We start from the raw sequence: 16,968 nt of genomic DNA on the forward strand, positions 1-16,968 counted from the left end.
CTTGGGTGTGAGCTCTGGGGTTAACCCACCTGAGGTAAAATCCAGGCCCTGCCGCATGCCATTACCCTACTGCTCTGTGCCTCAGTTTCCCCATGTATAATATGAGGGCACAACTGGTGCCCATACTCTGGGGTTGCTGGGGGATTAAATGGGGTCTGATTTTGTCTGCAAGTGCTGCGGGAGGTTCACACACACACTTCAGGTCTGAGCTGCCCACAGGGATTTACGGCAGGAATCTTGTCCTCCTCCTTCACCTGGGGCTTCAGAGCGTCACCTTATTGACTAGTTATCGAGCCACTGCTAAGTCCCTTAAGTCTCTCATAATCTGGTGTTCTCAGCCTCCTCTGGGTAAAGAGCATCTGTGCGAGCTCTGCCAGAGAGAGGCCCACACTCCCCTTGCTTGGCCTTCTGGGGCCTCCAGCCTGCTGGCATGGGAGTGAGTGGTGGTGGGACGGAGGTTCAGTGTCTGCCTCCTGGGTCCTGACCAAGAGGGGCCTGAATAGCAGGGCCGGGACTAGGATGAGGCGAATGAGGCACCCAGGGCACAGATTTGAGGAGACATTCACGTTCAGGTTGGTGCAAGTGTAGTATCAGCGCCTGAGTGGCTCCTGACATTCTGAACCCTATGCTCCCTTTCACCTCACTCTAGTCCCTGCCCTGCCAGATGAGCCCCCATGTCAGGACCTGCAGTGTGAGGGCTGCTCTCCACGCCACATGGGGGAGAGGCAGGGGAAGAAACCGAGGATGGGGCCAGAGGTGCACTCGGGGCCACCAAACGGGTGACTGGGCTGACGGTGGGGGACAGGAAGGCCACCTGCAGTGCCTATAAATGCCAGCAGGTGGCAGCACAGGAGCACATTGGAGGCTGGAAGGCAGATTGGGGAGCCAAGTGGGCCGTGCCTCCTGGGTGCCCCATCAGGCCCCAGCACCCTCCTGTTTCTAGGCCTTGTCTGACACTCCTTTCTCAAATGGCATAGAGGAAGAGCCAATCCCCTGGCTCTGAGCCTGAGCCTGATGACCCTAGTCTCTGGGTGCTAGATCTCTTCCTCTGTAAGATGGGTGACAGTATACCCCACAGAAGGACACTGGGAATAAAGTGAGATTGTGCCGGGATCAGGCCAATCAAAGGTAGCAGTTACTGGGACCAGATTCTGGCCCTTGAGGTGGCCCAAGTCCCTTTCTGGCCATTGTCCAGCTGTGAACACCTGTGAATGGCAGTGGGGAACACTGACCTGGCCCTCCCTCAGTGAGCCGGTCCACTGTACCTGGCACGTGGCAGGAGCTCAATAAACCACACATCATTATTATTACTGTTATTATTATTGACACTGTTATTACTGCAGCCCCTTTATCTCTAGCTGCACTCCCAGGAAGTAGACCTGCCTACCCCTCCTAACGCAGGCCTCCAGGCCTCCAACAGAAGTACAGTAAGGGCTGGGTGGGTGGGAATGGCCAGGGTGAATGTCCCTCCTCTCCTGTTTGACCAGTGGCCAGGGGACAGGAGGCCCATCAACCCCAAGGGCTGGGACATCTACTGTTGTCCCCTCTCTACATTCTCACAGGTCAGATCCCAGAGGTGGCTGGGTAGGAGAAGCTGAGGAGACTGACTGGGCCTCAGCCTGGATGACACTGAGAGCACTGGGGAAGCTCAAGCAGGTGGGCACATCCATCCATGTTGCCATTCAGGAAGGTAGGAGCTGGATTAGTGGTGTGAGAGACTGGGAGACTGGGTGCTCCTTGACAGTGATCTGTGGGGCTTTGGCAGCCCCGGGGGGGAGGTGCTGGTACGCAGCGACCATGTATTAGGAGAACAGAGGGGTGCAGACAAGGACATGGCCTCCCATTCCGCACCACATATGTACACCTGGAGGAAATGGGGCTGGGATCCAGGCTGTCACGGATCCTCAAAGGGGACCTAGTCCTAGCCCTGGCCTTGGAAAGCTGGACTGAATCTATGGCCCTTTCCCCTGAAATACCTAGGCATAGGTCGCAGGACATGCCCAGCCTCCTGTCCGGTTAAAGGGAGGTAGGAGGTTGGAGCACTTTGGGCCACGCTGGTAGGTGCAGGCTGTGTTGCTGTCCTCCATATCAAGGCCTGCCTGGGCCACATGAGCTGTGGGCTGTGGGCCCAGGATGTACCAGGTTCAAACCCCGGCCCCAGCGTGCCCTGCACCAGCTGTACACAGAGCCCTGGGCTACTCTCCCCTGGCTCCTCACTGATGAAACAGGAGTGAGACAGCCCACCTCCCCCAGCCATTGTGGGTATCAGCATCTCTGGCCTTTCAAGAGTGTCCTCTGTATGACCACAGATGCCCCTGGCTGCACTTGCCCCCTGTCCTGAGCCCTCGGAGGCCAGGAGGGAGGGGGATGCTCCTGGGGTTCCCTCAGATATTCTCAGCCAAGGCCCCTCACACTGAGGCCTGCTGCAGGGTGCAGCTGGATAGGATAGGGTGGCAGTGTCTGCTCTCAGCCTCTGAACACCCCCAGGCACACTGGACCCTCTTCCTGCCTTCTTTTTCATATAGTTGTAGACTTAGAGTGTGTTTGTGGATACGCTTGAAACACACACACACACATACACACACACACACACTCTCTCTCATCCTTTCTTCCTATTTGACATCTGTTTCCTCCCATCTCAAATGGCGATGCAGAGACTGGTTTGGTGCTGGGCCCCCTGTGGGGCTCAGTGATGTTTCTGGAAGGAACCCATTGCAAGGTCAGACTGCTCTACAGGAGTTTCTGTGCTCATCCCCACAGGAACTTTCCTTTACATTCTGAAGGCGTCTCTGGCATCTGCCTGCAGCCAGGCAATGGGATTATTGTATTCACTTTGGCTCGAAGGTGACACTTCACTTGATTAAACAAGATGGCTTCCTGTGAAGGCGCCGCTCCACATCCACCCTCATACCACCCACTGTAACCGCCGCAGCTTCTGCCCAAAACTCCGGTTGCTACCCGTGAGGAGGGGTTTCATGTATTGATGTGCGTACAGGGCTGGGGGCCAGGGGAGCAGGTTCCAAGGGCCCCCTTGTAACAGTCACCACCAGGAGTAGTAATGGCAGGCAGGCAGCGCCGTCTCACCCCGTCTGCCGGGCTGAGGGCAGTGAGGAGCTTTCTGGTCAGTCCACCAGGCCCGTGGTCACATGGAGGACACGTCACCTGGAACATTTTATCCCATTGTTTATTGATCCCACACTCTGTGGAAGACCTGGGAACTTTGGGGGGCATTTGGTTTTCCTCCAGGAGTGAGAGCTAGAAAACAGAAGGTGGGTGGAAGGGAAAAGGGGGTGACGTGAGGGGACAAAGGAGAGGGAAGCGGCCCCCACCACCCAGAGAAAGCTGCCCTGTGTCCATCACCTAGCCAAACCCACCCAACCAGGACAGGGGTCTGGGGAAGGCAGTGGGAGAGAATGGGGACAGGGGTCCTCCCGGAGCCCCCATCCCAGGCTCTGGTCCCTGGGTGCCAGCCTTACTCTCCAGACTCCATTTTTAGGGTCCCCCAGACATTGGGTCCTCTGCAGCTCCCACATTCTTGGGTTGAGGGGCTATCCAACAGGATGGGGGGGCACAGCCCACACATCACGTCTCCCCTCACCCTCAGAAATCCTCTGTCAGTCTGCTGAGGAAAGGAGACCCCTCCCCAAGACCAGGCTTGTCACTGACAGGCCCGGCTGTCTGACCCCAGTGTGGGAGGCCCATGGGATGCTTAGGGCCCTCACTCTTACCCAAGGCCCTGTCCTGCAACCCCCAGGTCCAGCCCAGCCCTCCACCATGGGACTGGCGCTCACCCCCTCCTCGTTTCCACTTATGCTAGCCTGAAGGCTCAGTTCTTTAGCAGAGGGTCAGGATGTCACTTAAAGTCCTGGTTTGTGAGATTTTCAATGCTAAAATTGTGCAGTCCTGGGAAAACTAGGGCATTAGGTCACACTAGTGACCAACCCCTCCAAACCCTTCTGAACACTGCAGGTGGGTTCCCCACACATAACCCTTGTGGCTTCCCAACACCACCCATCCCCTGCACCCCTATGCTCTGGGAAAGACCACATTATTTTGTTCTCTTTTGTGTTTCACACCCAGCTCCTATGGGTCCTGAGGCACCGCACCTCCCCCTGGCCCTTGGGGCTCAAGCCTCCTCCCTCCTCTGGTCCCATAGGTCCTGTCTACTTGGCCTCTCCAACTAAGGGGATGGCAGGCATTGTGACCCCATTCCACAGCTGAGGCACGAGGCCCCAGAGCAGCCTTGAACTCAGGACCAGAGGCAACTCATTGGATAGATCAAGGAAAGCCAGCTGGGCTTCCGCCTCATAGCTGGGATCCAAGCGACCATCCCCCCCCGCAGCCCCTCACCCATCCCACCCCTCCTGGGGTTTCACATCCCCAGTGTCACAGGCTCACACTCTCTTTGTGTAAACGTCTTAATTACATCTTTAATGCTCTCACATGGAGATGCTATGAGTTAAATTACAGCTTCTGTGCATCCTAAATTACCCACAGCCCTCCAGTTGGCTCAAATGCTAACGTATTTATAGCATCTAGAGGAGGAAATAAATCCAGAACCTTCCCCATGAAGTCCTCCTAGGCCCTCATAGCCTGACACCTCGCATTTGCCACCCTCACGTCCCCACCAACCAGCGGAGGACAGTGACGGCGGCGAGGCTGGGCACAGGGGCGTGCGTCTGTGCCTGCTCAGGTGCACATGTGTGCCCAGCGGAGAAGTGCCCAGCTCTTGGGGTCTGGCTTGACCCAGTGTCTTGCCCAGATGCCCCAGCCTGGCAGAATTCCTGCGGGGCATGGGGTGGGTGGACAATGGGTAGGTGGGTTGTGTGATCAAAACCCAGACTAGGTCTCTTAGGTCTGTTTTCCAAGGGGCTATCCCCACCCTGTTTCAGGCACTGAGGACTTCCCCTGCTAGCCTGCAGCTGGCGACCACCGCCCTCCGACCAATAGTCTCTCCCCCAACCCCAGGTCCCCGATAAACACCAAGACAGGGAACTGTTCCAGAAGCAGGTTACCTGGCTTTTAGAGCCCAGTGAAGGGATGTGGTGGGCAGTGGACCCTTGCCTTTGCTTCCCTCTCCCTTCAGTCCCTGTAACACTGAAGGTGGAGAAGGTGGCCTACTTAATGTTCCTCTACACACCATGGGGTGGGGGTTGGCTTGGAGGGTGGAGCCAGTGCAGGGGTCTCCATCCTGCCCCCTGTGCTGGGACAGGCACATGTCTGCAGGTGGGCACCTTCAGGCGCATGCAGGACGCCTTCCAGCAGGTCTGGGCACTGCATCCCTCCACACCTGCTCCCCCACCTCCCTTCCCCCTCAGCTCTCATCCTAGCTTGGGCCCAGCCAATAGCCGACCACCACGGAGGGATGGCTGGAAGACCTCATGGATCCCTGTAATATGGACTGACCTTGGGTATGAGTAGCCCTCCTCCTGGCATCCTTGTCCACTGGGCAGTTTCAGCTCTGTCCCTGAGCCTCTCCCAGGGTACCACCATACCATGTGCCTGAGACCTGGGTGGCTGCCTCTCCCCACCCCAGAGGAGACTCCAGATTCCAAAGATATGTCTCTCCCTGATGGACGGGAACCCCCCTACTCTCCTTCCCTTCCCCCTCCCATCCCACATCTCCCCCCATTTCCTCCACATTAGAGGAGCAGACCCTGATGTGAGGGGTCTGGGAAGGGCACAAGGAAGCCAGCCAGCATAAGGAAGCCTTACGAGGGATGCTCTGCATGCCAGGGCCCTCAGGTCAGGGGACATCAGTGGCCATATGCCCAACCTGGCCAGGGGCCTCTTTTAGAGCCTGGAGAGTCAGCAGCTGGGTCCTCAAAATAGCTGAGGCCTTGGCAGGGCAGGTCCTGAGAGTAGGTCCTAATGATCTCGGAGTGGGCAGCTGAGGGCACTGTGTCAGGTGTCTTCATCAGAGGTCCAGGCCTGTCCCTGGGCTCCTCACGCGTGGATGGCATTGGCTACATCGGTGAACACCAGCCGGCTGGGCCTCTGCATTGGGCCCTGAGAGGGGAGAGTGGTCTGCAGAGAGACAGTCAGGGGCATCAGGGACCTTGACCAAGGCCACGCACTCTCTGGCCCAGTCCCCTCCACCCTCTGGTGCCCACGTGCGCTTGGCACCAGCTATGTCTTCTGCCTGGAATGCCCTCCCACAAGCTCAGCCAAGAAATACGACCTGGCTCAGATGACTCCTCCCCCCAGCCATCCCCAGCTTGCCCTGCCACCTCAGCCAGTTGCAGCACTTAACCCAGGTCCCAGGGCCTGGATTAATTATGCATGTACCGACCTCTCCCAGCAGACAGTGTTCACCTCTGTACCCCCAAGCCCCAAAGCCGCGGCACAGGGGCTGGCACAACGGAGATGCACAGGAAACAACCGTCAAATAGTCAGTAGTCCCAAGAGCTGGGTGGACCAAGGTTCTCAGCCCAATTTCCTGAATATCCCAAGGGGGAATGAGTCCTGATCCAGGTGACAAAGAACTGGTAGCAAAACCAGGGGACTCCCAGCCTGGACTCTTCCTGAGCCCAGTCTCTTAATTCTGCCGCTGTGGAGCCAGGTTCCTTAGCAACCTGTATAGTCAAGGCAAGGAGGGATGCAAAGGGGTATCATGGGTCAGGGGGAGACCAGGCCTCCTCATGGTGCTCTGGCCCCTGGGGATTTCAGGGACTGGTGGCAAGTGGCCAGGCAGCCCAGTGACTCTGGCAGGATAACCACACAGGTACCCAACACTTTGGACATGGGAGGTGAGTCTGGCTAGGGTCTGCACCTGCCTGGGGTCTGCCAGCTACTAGGAACCCACCAATCTACTCAGAGGTGCCACTGCCCCAGAATCTGACGCCAGTCACAACCCACTCAGGACTGGGATCTCAGGAAGCAGCAGAACCCAGGGTCTCAGCCCCCCAACAATCCCTCCCATGAGTCTTCTCCTGCTTTCCCTCTAGTTTGAGGGGGCATACCTGAGGCAAGAATCAGGATTTTCACTTGCAGATGAGAAAACTGAGGCTCAGAGAGGCCAGTGGAGCTTCCAAGGTGACCAGGCTATCGGGACAGAGCCAGGCTGGATCCCAGGGCTGCCCTGGCCTGGCCTTGTGCAGTGAGTCTGTGGGTGGCCGAGGAGCAATTCTACTAGTTTCTAAACAAACCTGACAAAATCCATATACCCGATAGCTGCCACTGACCACATGGCAGGTGCTAGAAAGCTACACGGGAAAGGAGGGAGGGTGGGGGTGGAAGAGCCACAGACAGGCTGCAGGCTGGGTGGAGGAGCCTGGTCAGTGCCCACCTTGGCCTGCGTGGCCTGCACAGCGGCGGTGGCCTGCACGGAGGCAGTGTCCCGCCCATGCTCCAGCAGCTCCTGCTCCAGTTCATCTTGCTCCTCCGTGGGGTCGAAGTTGTACATAGGCATGAGCTGGTGGCGCAGCTTCTCCAGCCTGGGGTGTGGGGGCAGAGACTGCTGCAGGCAGGGCAGGCAGGGCAGGCCCTTCCGCTCCCACCAGCCCTCCAGGTGCTGCCTGCTGACCAGCTGATGCCACCATGTTTAGGGTACTAAAATTTCCCCTGGGATTCAATGAAAGACATTTTTGCACATACAGTACTAGCTCTACCCCTTGGATGGGTGGCCTGGGATAGTTACCCACTCCTGGGACCAGATGGGGCCATGGGCCACAGAGCTATCATCCATGAGAGCCATGGGGACTGCCTAAGCCAGGGCCTTGTGCGATCCCCAGCCTCTGAGGGGCCGGGGTGGGGAAAGGGGAGTCAGTGGCCATGAGCTCAGGGCAGCAGGGCGAGGGTGGCTCAGCCCTCCCCAGCGGAAAATGGTTACCCCCAACCCCGAGTGGGCAGAAGAGGCCTTGACTCCCTCACTAGGGAGAGAGACCCTCATGGTGGAGGGACTCTCCTTTCCCACCCACGTCCCCTGGAGTCCAGCCCAGCATTGCCCACGGGCTGGAGTCTTGGGTGGCAGATGGGGAGTTACCTCTTCTTCTTCCTGATGTACAAAACCTGCAAGAGAAGGAGCAGCATCAAATGGCCAGGAAAGGAGGCCCTAATGAATCCAGCAGTCCCTCAGGACAGGGGACATGCTGAGGCTGATGAACGGGAGAACTCTAGGTCCCCATGTCCTCAGCGACCCCATCCCAGGGACACATACATCCTAAATTTGTGCTTCCATTTGATGTTTATTAGATGCTGACAGTGCCCGAACTCAGAGGTGGGGAGAAGGCCAGCCTGGGAAGACCACACAGGTAAGCCTGGCCTAGGGACTCGTGGGCCCACCCCTGCCAAAACTGACTGTGGCTCCAGCCACTCAGTGCCTGCCTCGGACTCCTCAGGGCTGAAGTGGTGGTGGTGGTGGGAGACTTCAGCATACCCCCTCTTCTCAGCTGTCCCCAGGACCAAATTTTCTCCCCATGTATGGGCAAAAAGAACAGAGGATAGGCAGTGGCCAGACTCTGCAGGGCAGTGGCTCTAGGCAAGGCGCTGGGCTGGCTTCCTGGGGTTTCCATGGGAGGCTGATGGCCCTCAGGGGCTGAGGAGGGTCTGAGCCCCTGGACATCAGCCTAGACCAAACTCCTGAACCCTGATGCTGGAGGAACCTAGGAAGACCCCTGGGTCCTAACCCCCATCGTAATGACTTGAAGATAAAGGCCTAGGCAGCCTGAGAAAACATCTGAGACCCAAGAGCTCCTGGCTAGAGCAGGAAATCCTGGTACAAAGCACTAAGCGGAGGGAGGAAGGGGGTGAGACTTGGAGACCTCTGCAGGACCTGGAGCAGGAACTCCAGGGACTTCTGCCACCATCTCGCTCATCCCTAAACTGGTGTTTTTTGACTACCAGGAGCATGACTGCTTCTGCCTGGGGGAAAGCCATGTCCCTAGAGTCTGTCCCAAACCCCCTGTGGCTCCTACACTCTTTGTGGCCCATTCATAGCTTGAATCTGGTTTGTTTCCAGCCTGGCCCAGAGCTCCTCCTGCTGCTCATTCCCAGGGGACCCCAAAGGTGGAAAGCAACTGCAGTGCCCCTTGCTCCCCCATCCCCTCCAGGAGGTCACGTGTTGGCATGGCCCTTGCTCTCTTGTGGGTGGGATGCAACAGGAGCTCCAGGTCTCTGGCATAGCCCCTGCCTGCCCTGAAGCAGCAGCTCCAGCCCCAGTACCCTGTACTCCCGCGCCTCTCAGCCCTCCTGCCTGCCCTGTGATACAGAAGGATCTTTAAGAGAGGCTAGAACCAATCTCCACCCCTCGCCCTTGCTGAGGCAAGAATCAGGATTTTCTGGGGCTCCCTCTGCCCCAACTACTAACACCCTCCCCCAAAATACCTTCCTTTCCAAATCTTCCTTACCCTTCACTGTCCAGCTGCAGCCCCACCTCTTCCAGGAAGTCCTCCCCCACTGTTCCTCCTACGTGAGGCACACGGCCTGGCACTGATTTGTTCCTCCTTGCACCCAGCATGGCCTGGCTCAGGGTTGGCATGAGGGGAGAGGAAGTAGTACTTAAGGAACATCTCTGGACCTGTCCCCTGCCCAGGAGCTGTTTCCTGCCCTCCACTGCCTTTGCCCCATAACTTCCCTACCTCTCCGTTTTTGGTGATAAGGTCATCCACCCCGGCCCTCCGAATATTCCGCCAGGATGAAGAGTAAGGAAGTCTTCCCAAGTTCCCAGGACAAAATCTTTGGCCAAGAGTGACAAAGGCAGATTCTAGGCCCTGCTTTGCCCCTGAGGTTAGGGTGTCTCAGCCTGCTTAACCACCACATGGGTGCCAAACACTGGTATTCTGCCTCACCCCTGCCCCAGGAGACTGCTCAGGCCCCGGCCTCACTCTGTGTGTTGCATCCTGGCTCTGCCCACTGGCCAGCAGTTGGTCCCTGGCAGCAATCCGGAGCCTGTGGGGCCCATATGGTGACCCTGTTTTACCAGCAGCTCCAGCCATGAATGGATCATCCAGCCCTATTTGTCACAGCAACATGCTCCTGAGTCTAAGGCCAGCCATCAGAGCCTGTGAGGGGCAGCAGGCAGAATGCCACCATTGCCAGGCCTGCTGGGGGACCTCAGGTGCACCTCCCACCTTCCAGGTCTCAGTCCTCGCAATCTCCAATGGGCCCTCGGTGACATTCTGAGTGTCCATGTATCATCTTAAGAGGAGAGTCCATATCTTTTTTTTTTTTTGTCCACGCTGCACAACTTGTGAGATCTTAGTTCCCTGACCAGGGATTGAACCTGGGGCCACGGCAGTTAAAGCACTGAGTCCTAACCATTGGACCTCCAGGGAATTCCCAGGGGAGAGTCCATATCTTCAGAGGCAGATACCAGATCTGGAAGCATCATATCCACTCTCAGGGGACACCTGCAGCCCTCACCCCAGCTCACCTCTGCCCTGATGTCTGCCCAACTCTGCCCTTCCCATGACACTGGGGCCAGGCCTCCACTGTGAGGTCTTAGCTCTAATGTTGCCTCCTCAGTTGTCCCTGACCACCCAGCCTAGGAAGTCCCCCCAACCCCCACCCAATTCCCTAATCCAGTCCCTACAGGCTTCCCTTGGCACCCTTGGTTTTATCTATCTCTCACTCCCTGTAAGAACTGCAGGACAGGACTTTTTCTCCCTAGTCCCTGGGGTCACAAAGGCTTGGTCCAGGGCAGGTGCCCAGTAAATAATTGCCAAGTGAATGAATGAATGAATGAATGAACACTGCCAGCAGCCTGCCATGCCTAGATCATCCCACTCGGACTCTACAGTCCACGATCTATCCCGATTGCCTTCTGGCCCCTACTCCTATTGCATCCCCACACTCACTTGCCTCACTGTCCTGCTTGCTGCTCACAGAACTTCCTGTCTGCCTCCAAACTTTTGCCCATCAGGACCCTCCACCTGCAACACCCTCCTCCCCAACTCCTACGTGGCCTTCACGGCCCAGCTCAAAATGCCATGTATTCCTCAGAACCTTTTCTGGTTCTTCCAATTGGAGGCAGCCTCTCTGGTCTCTGGACCCCAATAAACAAATCTCTGGGGAAGGAAGGGATTGTACTATCACTAACAGACAATTGTGTTCTGATTAGATCCTCTAAAATCTAAACAATGATCGCCCTCTGCCAAGTGAGGGCCATCTGGGCCAGCCCCAGCCTGCCCCAGCTCTCACCATGGCCACAGCCAGGCCAATCACTGTGATGATCCCAAAGGACAGAAGCATTGTGCCCACGCCGGCTGTGCCACCAGCCACGTCAGGGATTCTGGTGTTATTAAAGCTGGTGGCTTCTGGGCTGAGTGTGGTGGTCTCGGAAGCTGGCCCATCTGTGGCAGGCTCCAGGTCAGGTTCAGAGATGGGTGGGTGGCTGCTGACCCAGCTCCTAGCAGATGGGATCCTGGAGTCCATGCTGATGCTGAGGGACTGCTTGCGGTCAGTCAACCTGCCCACTCACTTCTGACATCAGGGGTGTCCCAGCCTGTGGCCCCCACTACCCATACAGGGGGCCACGTCCTTGGATAAAGAGAGCTCCCTGCCTCCCTGGGTGCTGGAAAGGAAAAAATAAAAAACGTGAGGCTGAGGATGGGACTCTGTGAGGAGATGAAGTCCCCCTAAGTTCTGAAGGCACAGGGGAAATAAAAGTTTGAGGGCAAGGGCAAGTTCAGGGAACATCAGGACATGTGCTTTATATATCTATGGATCCCACGTGGATTTACGAACATGAAAATGAAGCCCTGCCCCCTCTTTGTGGGTAAGATGATCATAGTGATCATACTTGGAAGATGTGAAAAGTAGTGGGGAGGTTTGAAAGAAAAAGTTCATTCCCCGCCCCCAGCCCCTACTCCCCACGCTGCTCACCTTCTTACTTCCTGCCCCCCACATCCCTCACCTCCTGCTTGGAGAAAAAAATACTGCAGCTTTTTCCTTTCCTGGAGGAAAACACTTGCATGAAAGTCAGACAGGCTTGTCTTTGAATTCCGGTTCAGCCACTTAACTGGATGACCCTAGGCAAGTCACTCCACCTCTCCACGTCTCAGTTTTCCTGAGTCTAAGGTAGGGGTATTAAGAACACCTCCCTCACGGAAAGGGTCATAGGGTCACTGAAATATCAGAATGAACAAGTCCCTAGAAATGACTTAGCTCAGTACAACCCTCATCCACAGCAAGCACCCAATAAATGTTAGATCTTCTCCCTCTGGCCACTCCAGTTGGGAAAGGGGAGCCCCAGAAGCCCCTGGACCCAGCCTGCTGTGTGGTCCAGCTTGTGCTTGGAGTAAGGGCAGGGACATGTGTGGCAAGACCAGAAGACAGGAAGGAGAGAGAGGCTAAAGTCAGGTCCTCTGGTGGGCTTTCTCTGTAGGCTCTTGGGTCATTGGACTCCCTATAGGGGCTGCCAGGGACTAGGAGAAAATCAAGGGGAGCGTATCTTCAGAGGCAGGGATGGAGCTCCCACTCTGAGATGCCTTCTCTTCCCCTTCCCTCCTCCCTTGGGAGCAGAGGGTGGGCGATGTGCCCAGTCTAGGCTGTAACTTTGGCCTTCCCAGGCCAAAAGGCCCTGGGTAAGGCAGGGTGGGAAGAGGTCCCAGCCAAACTGCAGAAGGGAAGGCCGAGGGATAGGAGGGATGCACAGCTCATGGCTGCATACACACCTCTGCGCTAGCTCACGGGTGTATGTGGGATGCCTCCCTGTGCAGGTGTATGGGTGTGTGTGAGATGTGCACACACCAGTGATGGCCTCTTAGGAAGGAGCAAGGCTGGCACAGAAACATGGGGTGGGAGAAGCTCATCGTCCCTCTCCGTCCTCCTCCTCTAGCTAGGCTGGGCACGTCAGGAGTCCCAGGTTCTTTCTTGGCTCTGCTGCTGACCCCAGATGTGACCTTGGGCCAGACCCTTAACACTTGCTCTGGGGCTCTGTCTATTCTTCCCTCCAAAGGAGAGAAAGGGCCCTGCTCATCACTGTTCAGGAATGCCTCATGGTCCAAAGGGCAAGAGAAGGAAGCCAGAGAGAAAGGGGTGGGCACCACCACCTCCAAGAACCCGCATACCATTCTCCACCAGGTTCATCAGTCCTCCCTGCCCCAATCCCCAACCCCACCTTCGCGACTCTGTGATTCCTCCATTCTTGCACAGAAGCGGCGACCTCAGCACTTACTTAATCCTCTCTGGGGCGCCGAACTCAGCGGGAGAGGCTAGGGGTGGTGGCGACTGGCAGGAGGCCGGGGCAAGGTGAAGGGGACCCCCAGGCCCCGGGGTTGGGGGCGGCGGGTCCGACCCAAGGTCCGCCCTCCCTGGGCGCCCTGGGAGGACCTCCCTGGGCTGGGCCCGCGACGTCACAGCGCCCACAGCCGAGAGCGCCCGCTCTGCCAGCCTGGACAGGGACTGGCCGGCTGGGACCCACCTCGGGGGTGGGGCTGAGGCGAGCAGCCTCGCGGCTCCGCGACGCTCCAGCTCCTCTCCTCCCTGCCAGCTCCGTGCCCCCGGCCCCGGATTGGCTGTCAGGCCCAGAGCCTGCCCTGCATTGGCCCGCTGGCCTGCCGCTCGGATCTGGCTCTGCCCCCAGCAAGAGGGGGAGCCGGGTCGCAGTTCTTGGAGACCACTCGTCACTGCCCGTGGGCTGTGCCAGAGTCGGGAGGGGGACGGTGGGTGGCCAGGCCTTCCTAAGGGCTACAACTCTGGTCTCCGGCTAGCCTGGGCTCCATCTCCGCCAGGACAGAGTCGCGCTCCGCAAACGCAGGTGGACACAAATTTGGGGAGATCACTAGACCAGGAGTCCTTGAGTCTGCATTGAACTCCGGCTCGACCCTCCACTAGCTTAGTGACCTGGAGCAAGATGCTTCTCTTCCCTGGGTCTCAGCTTCCTGCTCAGATGGGGTCTGGTGTGAGGGCTCTTGTTAAACGATACCCATCCCAGGCTAGAAATGAGACATCTTCAGAGAAGTTGGGGGGCGGGATGGTATTTTTATTACAGGAGTGGTATTATTGGACACCTGGACCCAAGCAAGCCTACATACACCCCTCCAATCCGGAGCTCGATCATCTCTGGAGAGGAGCCTTCTAATCCTCTGGTTTTCAAAGGCGCTTATGGGGATCACCGGAGTAGCTTGTTACAAATACAGATCCCCGGGTCTGGGATGGAGCCCGGGAAACTGCATGCTTCATAGTAGTTTAGTCAACAGTGATCTAGTTAACAATAGATGAGGGGGCGAGGGGGTGGCATTGGCAGGCCATACTTTGCGAAACACTGCCATGAATTTTATTGGAGCGACTGAGGCCCACAGAGGGGCACATGGACAAAGCCACGATGAGTCAGGATTCAAACCCTGGTCTACTACTTCCAGTTTCGAGCTCCCTGCTCGAAAATGGGAGCTAAAGGGTCAAGAGCGGCCCTGGGGTCCAGTTGCCACCTGAACCCCAGGTCCTGGACACTGGGTCCCACCCCTCAAATTAGTGCCCGCCCCCAACACTGGGACCCGCCCATGTGCCGCTCTACCAGCACACAGCCTGCGTTAGACCAGGTCCCTGGGCATCGCGCCCTATCTCTCGAACTCAGAGCCGACTGGTGACATGTCTCCGTTCGGGCTGGCTACACACCGGCCGGCCGGGTACCCAAACGCCATCTCGGAGCAGTCACCGCAGGCTGGCGCCTTATCCCTGCCTCGACCTTCAGGAAGACCGTCCGGTCCAGGCCCCCGGGGAGCAACCCTACTCCCAACCACGCACTTTCCCGCCAGTGGGCCTGCGGGCGTAGTGGGCGTGGCGTTCATATCCCCCACTAGCCGCTGGAGCTTCCGAGGTGGAACACACCTGCTCTAGGAACTCTGGAGCTGGGCGACGGGGTCCGCCCGAGCCCTTCCTCAGTTGCGCCAACCCCGGAAGCAGAGCGTCGGAGGGAGCTTGCCGCGGGTCACGCATGTCCGGGAGCTGAGCCCGCGGCAGTTTCTTCAGGCTGGCGGGCGAGTGGGGAAGCTTTTCAGGCAGGTATGCGTAACACCCTCGACACCTCGAGTTCGTCAGAGCTCTGGCAGCCTTCCTTAAAAAGTCTGTAGCCCCGTTGTACAGATGGAGAAACAGGCTTGGGGAGAGGCGACCTCGCGGTGCGAAACTGAGAGGGAAGCTGCGCCCCTGACTTCAGGCCTCGGCTCCTCCCTGGGCGGCGCTCTGGTAGAGCTGCTTCTGGAGTCTGAAGGACTTGTGTCTTGACTGGGACAGTTCCTAGCTGGGTGACTTTGGGCAAGTTGCTTCCCGTCTCGGAGTGTCATTTTCCTCTCTGTCTCTGAAGAGTGGCACCTAGCAGGTGTTCAGTAAAGGCTAGTTTGAACCCTGGTCTCTGTAAGAGGAAAGGAGACCACTGGTTTTAAACCTTCAGTTAAATTTGTTTGTGATAACTTACACATAAAATTAACAAAAATTGTCAATGTTTTACCTGGCAGTTTATGCTGGTGTTTAGGACTATGGGTTAAATTGGGTGGAGGGGTGATTTTCAGCATACAAATCAATGATAGTGCATGCAAAATGTCAAAAGCACAGCTCCCAAGCAAGGGCAGTCTCCTCCTCCTAGTAATATTAGTCAAGAGCATATAAAATTGAGCTCCTCTATGTGTTGAGCTGGCTCCCAGGCCTTTGATATTCATTGACCGATGCACTGCTCACCGTGGAGTTTGTTATTTTCCCCGTTTTATGGATGAGGAAACTGAAACACAGAAATAATGACTTTCCCAAGGTCACACCCTCTGGGTCAGATAGATCTGTCCAACCCCCAAGCCTGGGCCCTGATCCACATCAGCCCATTTATTAGCAGGGACTGAGCTATGGGTTCAGATCACTTGAGCCAAAAACATGAAGAAAATGTCACTGACCAAGACAAGAAAACTCAGATAGGTGGGTGAGGGTCTAAAATGGAGTCAAAGAGGTGACCGAGCAAGAGCATGCCCTCTCTCAGGCAACAGGTCAGAGAGGAGTGGGTCCCACAAGTCTCAGCTGCTCTCCTGGTTCTCCTTCCTTATTCTAGGGCAGCCACATCTGAGGACCAGAGCCATGCTGAGGAGCCAGAGCCTGTGACCTCCATCTCCATCCAGCTGAAGCCAGCCACCATCCTCAGCAGCTGACATCACGAGAAAGATTTGGGGACCTTGGGGAAGTACTCAAGGGATCCTTTCCCTGAGATATGGAATGTCGGGGCAGAATGCTGAGGGCCCTCCTATCTGGCCTGGGGTGGAGGGGAGGCATTTGGGGCTGCACCTTCAGCTCACAGCAACCCCATCTGCCTCCGGCTCGGTTGTTGAATGCCACAGAACTAGTCAGCCACTGGACAGTGGTCTTTGAGAAAAGGGGCATCCCTGAGGCCCGGGAATCCAGTGAGTACATCGTGGCTCATGTCCTTGGAGCCAAAACAGTTAAGTGCAGTGTTGTCAAGAGGGCAGGAAGTGGGGGGAGGGAGGACTCTGGGGAAGAGACATCCAGGCTTTTCCATTCCACTGAGAGTGCTGAGCTGAGAATGATGAGATTTTTCTGGAGGAATGTGTTAGGCAGATACTTATTCATTCATCCAGCAAACTATTACAGTGTGTGCCAGGCACTAGGGGTTCAGGGATCACCAAGGTGGCCAGTGTTGGACCCACTGGCATTGTCTACAAAAGAAACCTGGGTCAGGGGAGCCCGCCACTCACATTCTCTCTGGGGCAGTTTCAGAGCCTGAGGCCAGGACTTTGGACCCAGCCCCTGACCCCTTGGCAGTTACAGTATGTCCAGGAGCTGAGTAGCTACCGATTGCAAAGGTGAGCACCATGGGCCAAACCAGAGGGCTCTGTGTGGGGAGCAGGGTCCAGCTTCCTTCAGCTCCACCAAGTTCATGGTCAGGGAGGAAGAAAGTGTCCAAGGACTAGGGAGGTGTTGGGATGAGAGAGTGATGAGAGAGGGGTCATGGTAGTAAATAGGAAGAAGGGAGGGAAGGAAGGTCTTGGCTAGGAGTTCTGGGGCATAGGAGACATGACCCTACCCGACACC

The 16,968-nt window shown here is 56.9% G+C and overlaps 2 protein-coding genes across 11 annotated transcripts in view; one reads left to right on the forward strand and one right to left on the reverse strand.

Annotated features, from left to right (window-relative positions):
- Nucleotides 1–5,645: 5,645 nt before the first annotated feature.
- On the reverse strand, nucleotides 5,646–13,350 carry C7H3orf18 (chromosome 7 C3orf18 homolog). Of its 3 annotated transcripts, none has more exons than XM_061195398.1 (6): nucleotides 13,118–13,350; nucleotides 11,140–11,512; nucleotides 7,985–8,010; nucleotides 7,289–7,436; nucleotides 6,963–7,105; nucleotides 5,984–6,027 (listed from the first exon to the last, which is right to left on the reverse strand). In XM_061195398.1, exons 2-5 carry the CDS (start codon nucleotides 11,371–11,373, stop codon nucleotides 7,010–7,012), a joined length of 504 nt encoding a protein of 167 aa, XP_061051381.1. In that variant the 5' UTR covers nucleotides 11,374–11,512; nucleotides 13,118–13,350; the 3' UTR covers nucleotides 5,984–6,027; nucleotides 6,963–7,009. The 3 variants fall into 3 exon arrangements, with proteins under 3 accessions (XP_061051383.1, XP_061051381.1, XP_061051382.1); XM_061195399.1 differs by lacking the exon at nucleotides 5,984–6,027 and adding an exon at nucleotides 6,232–6,575; XM_061195400.1 differs by lacking the exon at nucleotides 6,963–7,105 and having other exon boundaries at nucleotides 5,646–6,027.
- Nucleotides 13,351–14,394: 1,044 nt separating this feature from the next.
- Nucleotides 14,395–16,968, forward strand: part of HEMK1 (HemK methyltransferase family member 1) — a 34,304-nt gene continuing 31,730 nt past the window's right edge. For 3 of the 8 annotated variants that reach the window (XR_009701608.1, XM_061196888.1, XM_061196889.1), the window contains exons 1-3: nucleotides 14,400–14,943; nucleotides 15,974–16,357; nucleotides 16,648–16,739. Coding sequence is in view for 5 of the 8 variants with exons in the window: in XM_061196888.1 (XP_061052871.1) it covers nucleotides 16,130–16,357; nucleotides 16,648–16,739 (320 nt within the window). In the remaining 3 variants the exon portion in view is untranslated. Of the gene's footprint in view, nucleotides 14,944–15,973; nucleotides 16,358–16,647; nucleotides 16,740–16,968 lie in introns of those variants that run through there. The other 5 variants (XR_009701609.1, XM_061196890.1, XM_061196886.1 and 2 more) reach the window with 5 other exon arrangements.

This window comes from Eubalaena glacialis, chromosome 7 (genome assembly GCF_028564815.1).
Source record: "Eubalaena glacialis isolate mEubGla1 chromosome 7, mEubGla1.1.hap2.+ XY, whole genome shotgun sequence".
Taxonomy (NCBI): domain Eukaryota; kingdom Metazoa; phylum Chordata; class Mammalia; order Artiodactyla; family Balaenidae; genus Eubalaena; species Eubalaena glacialis.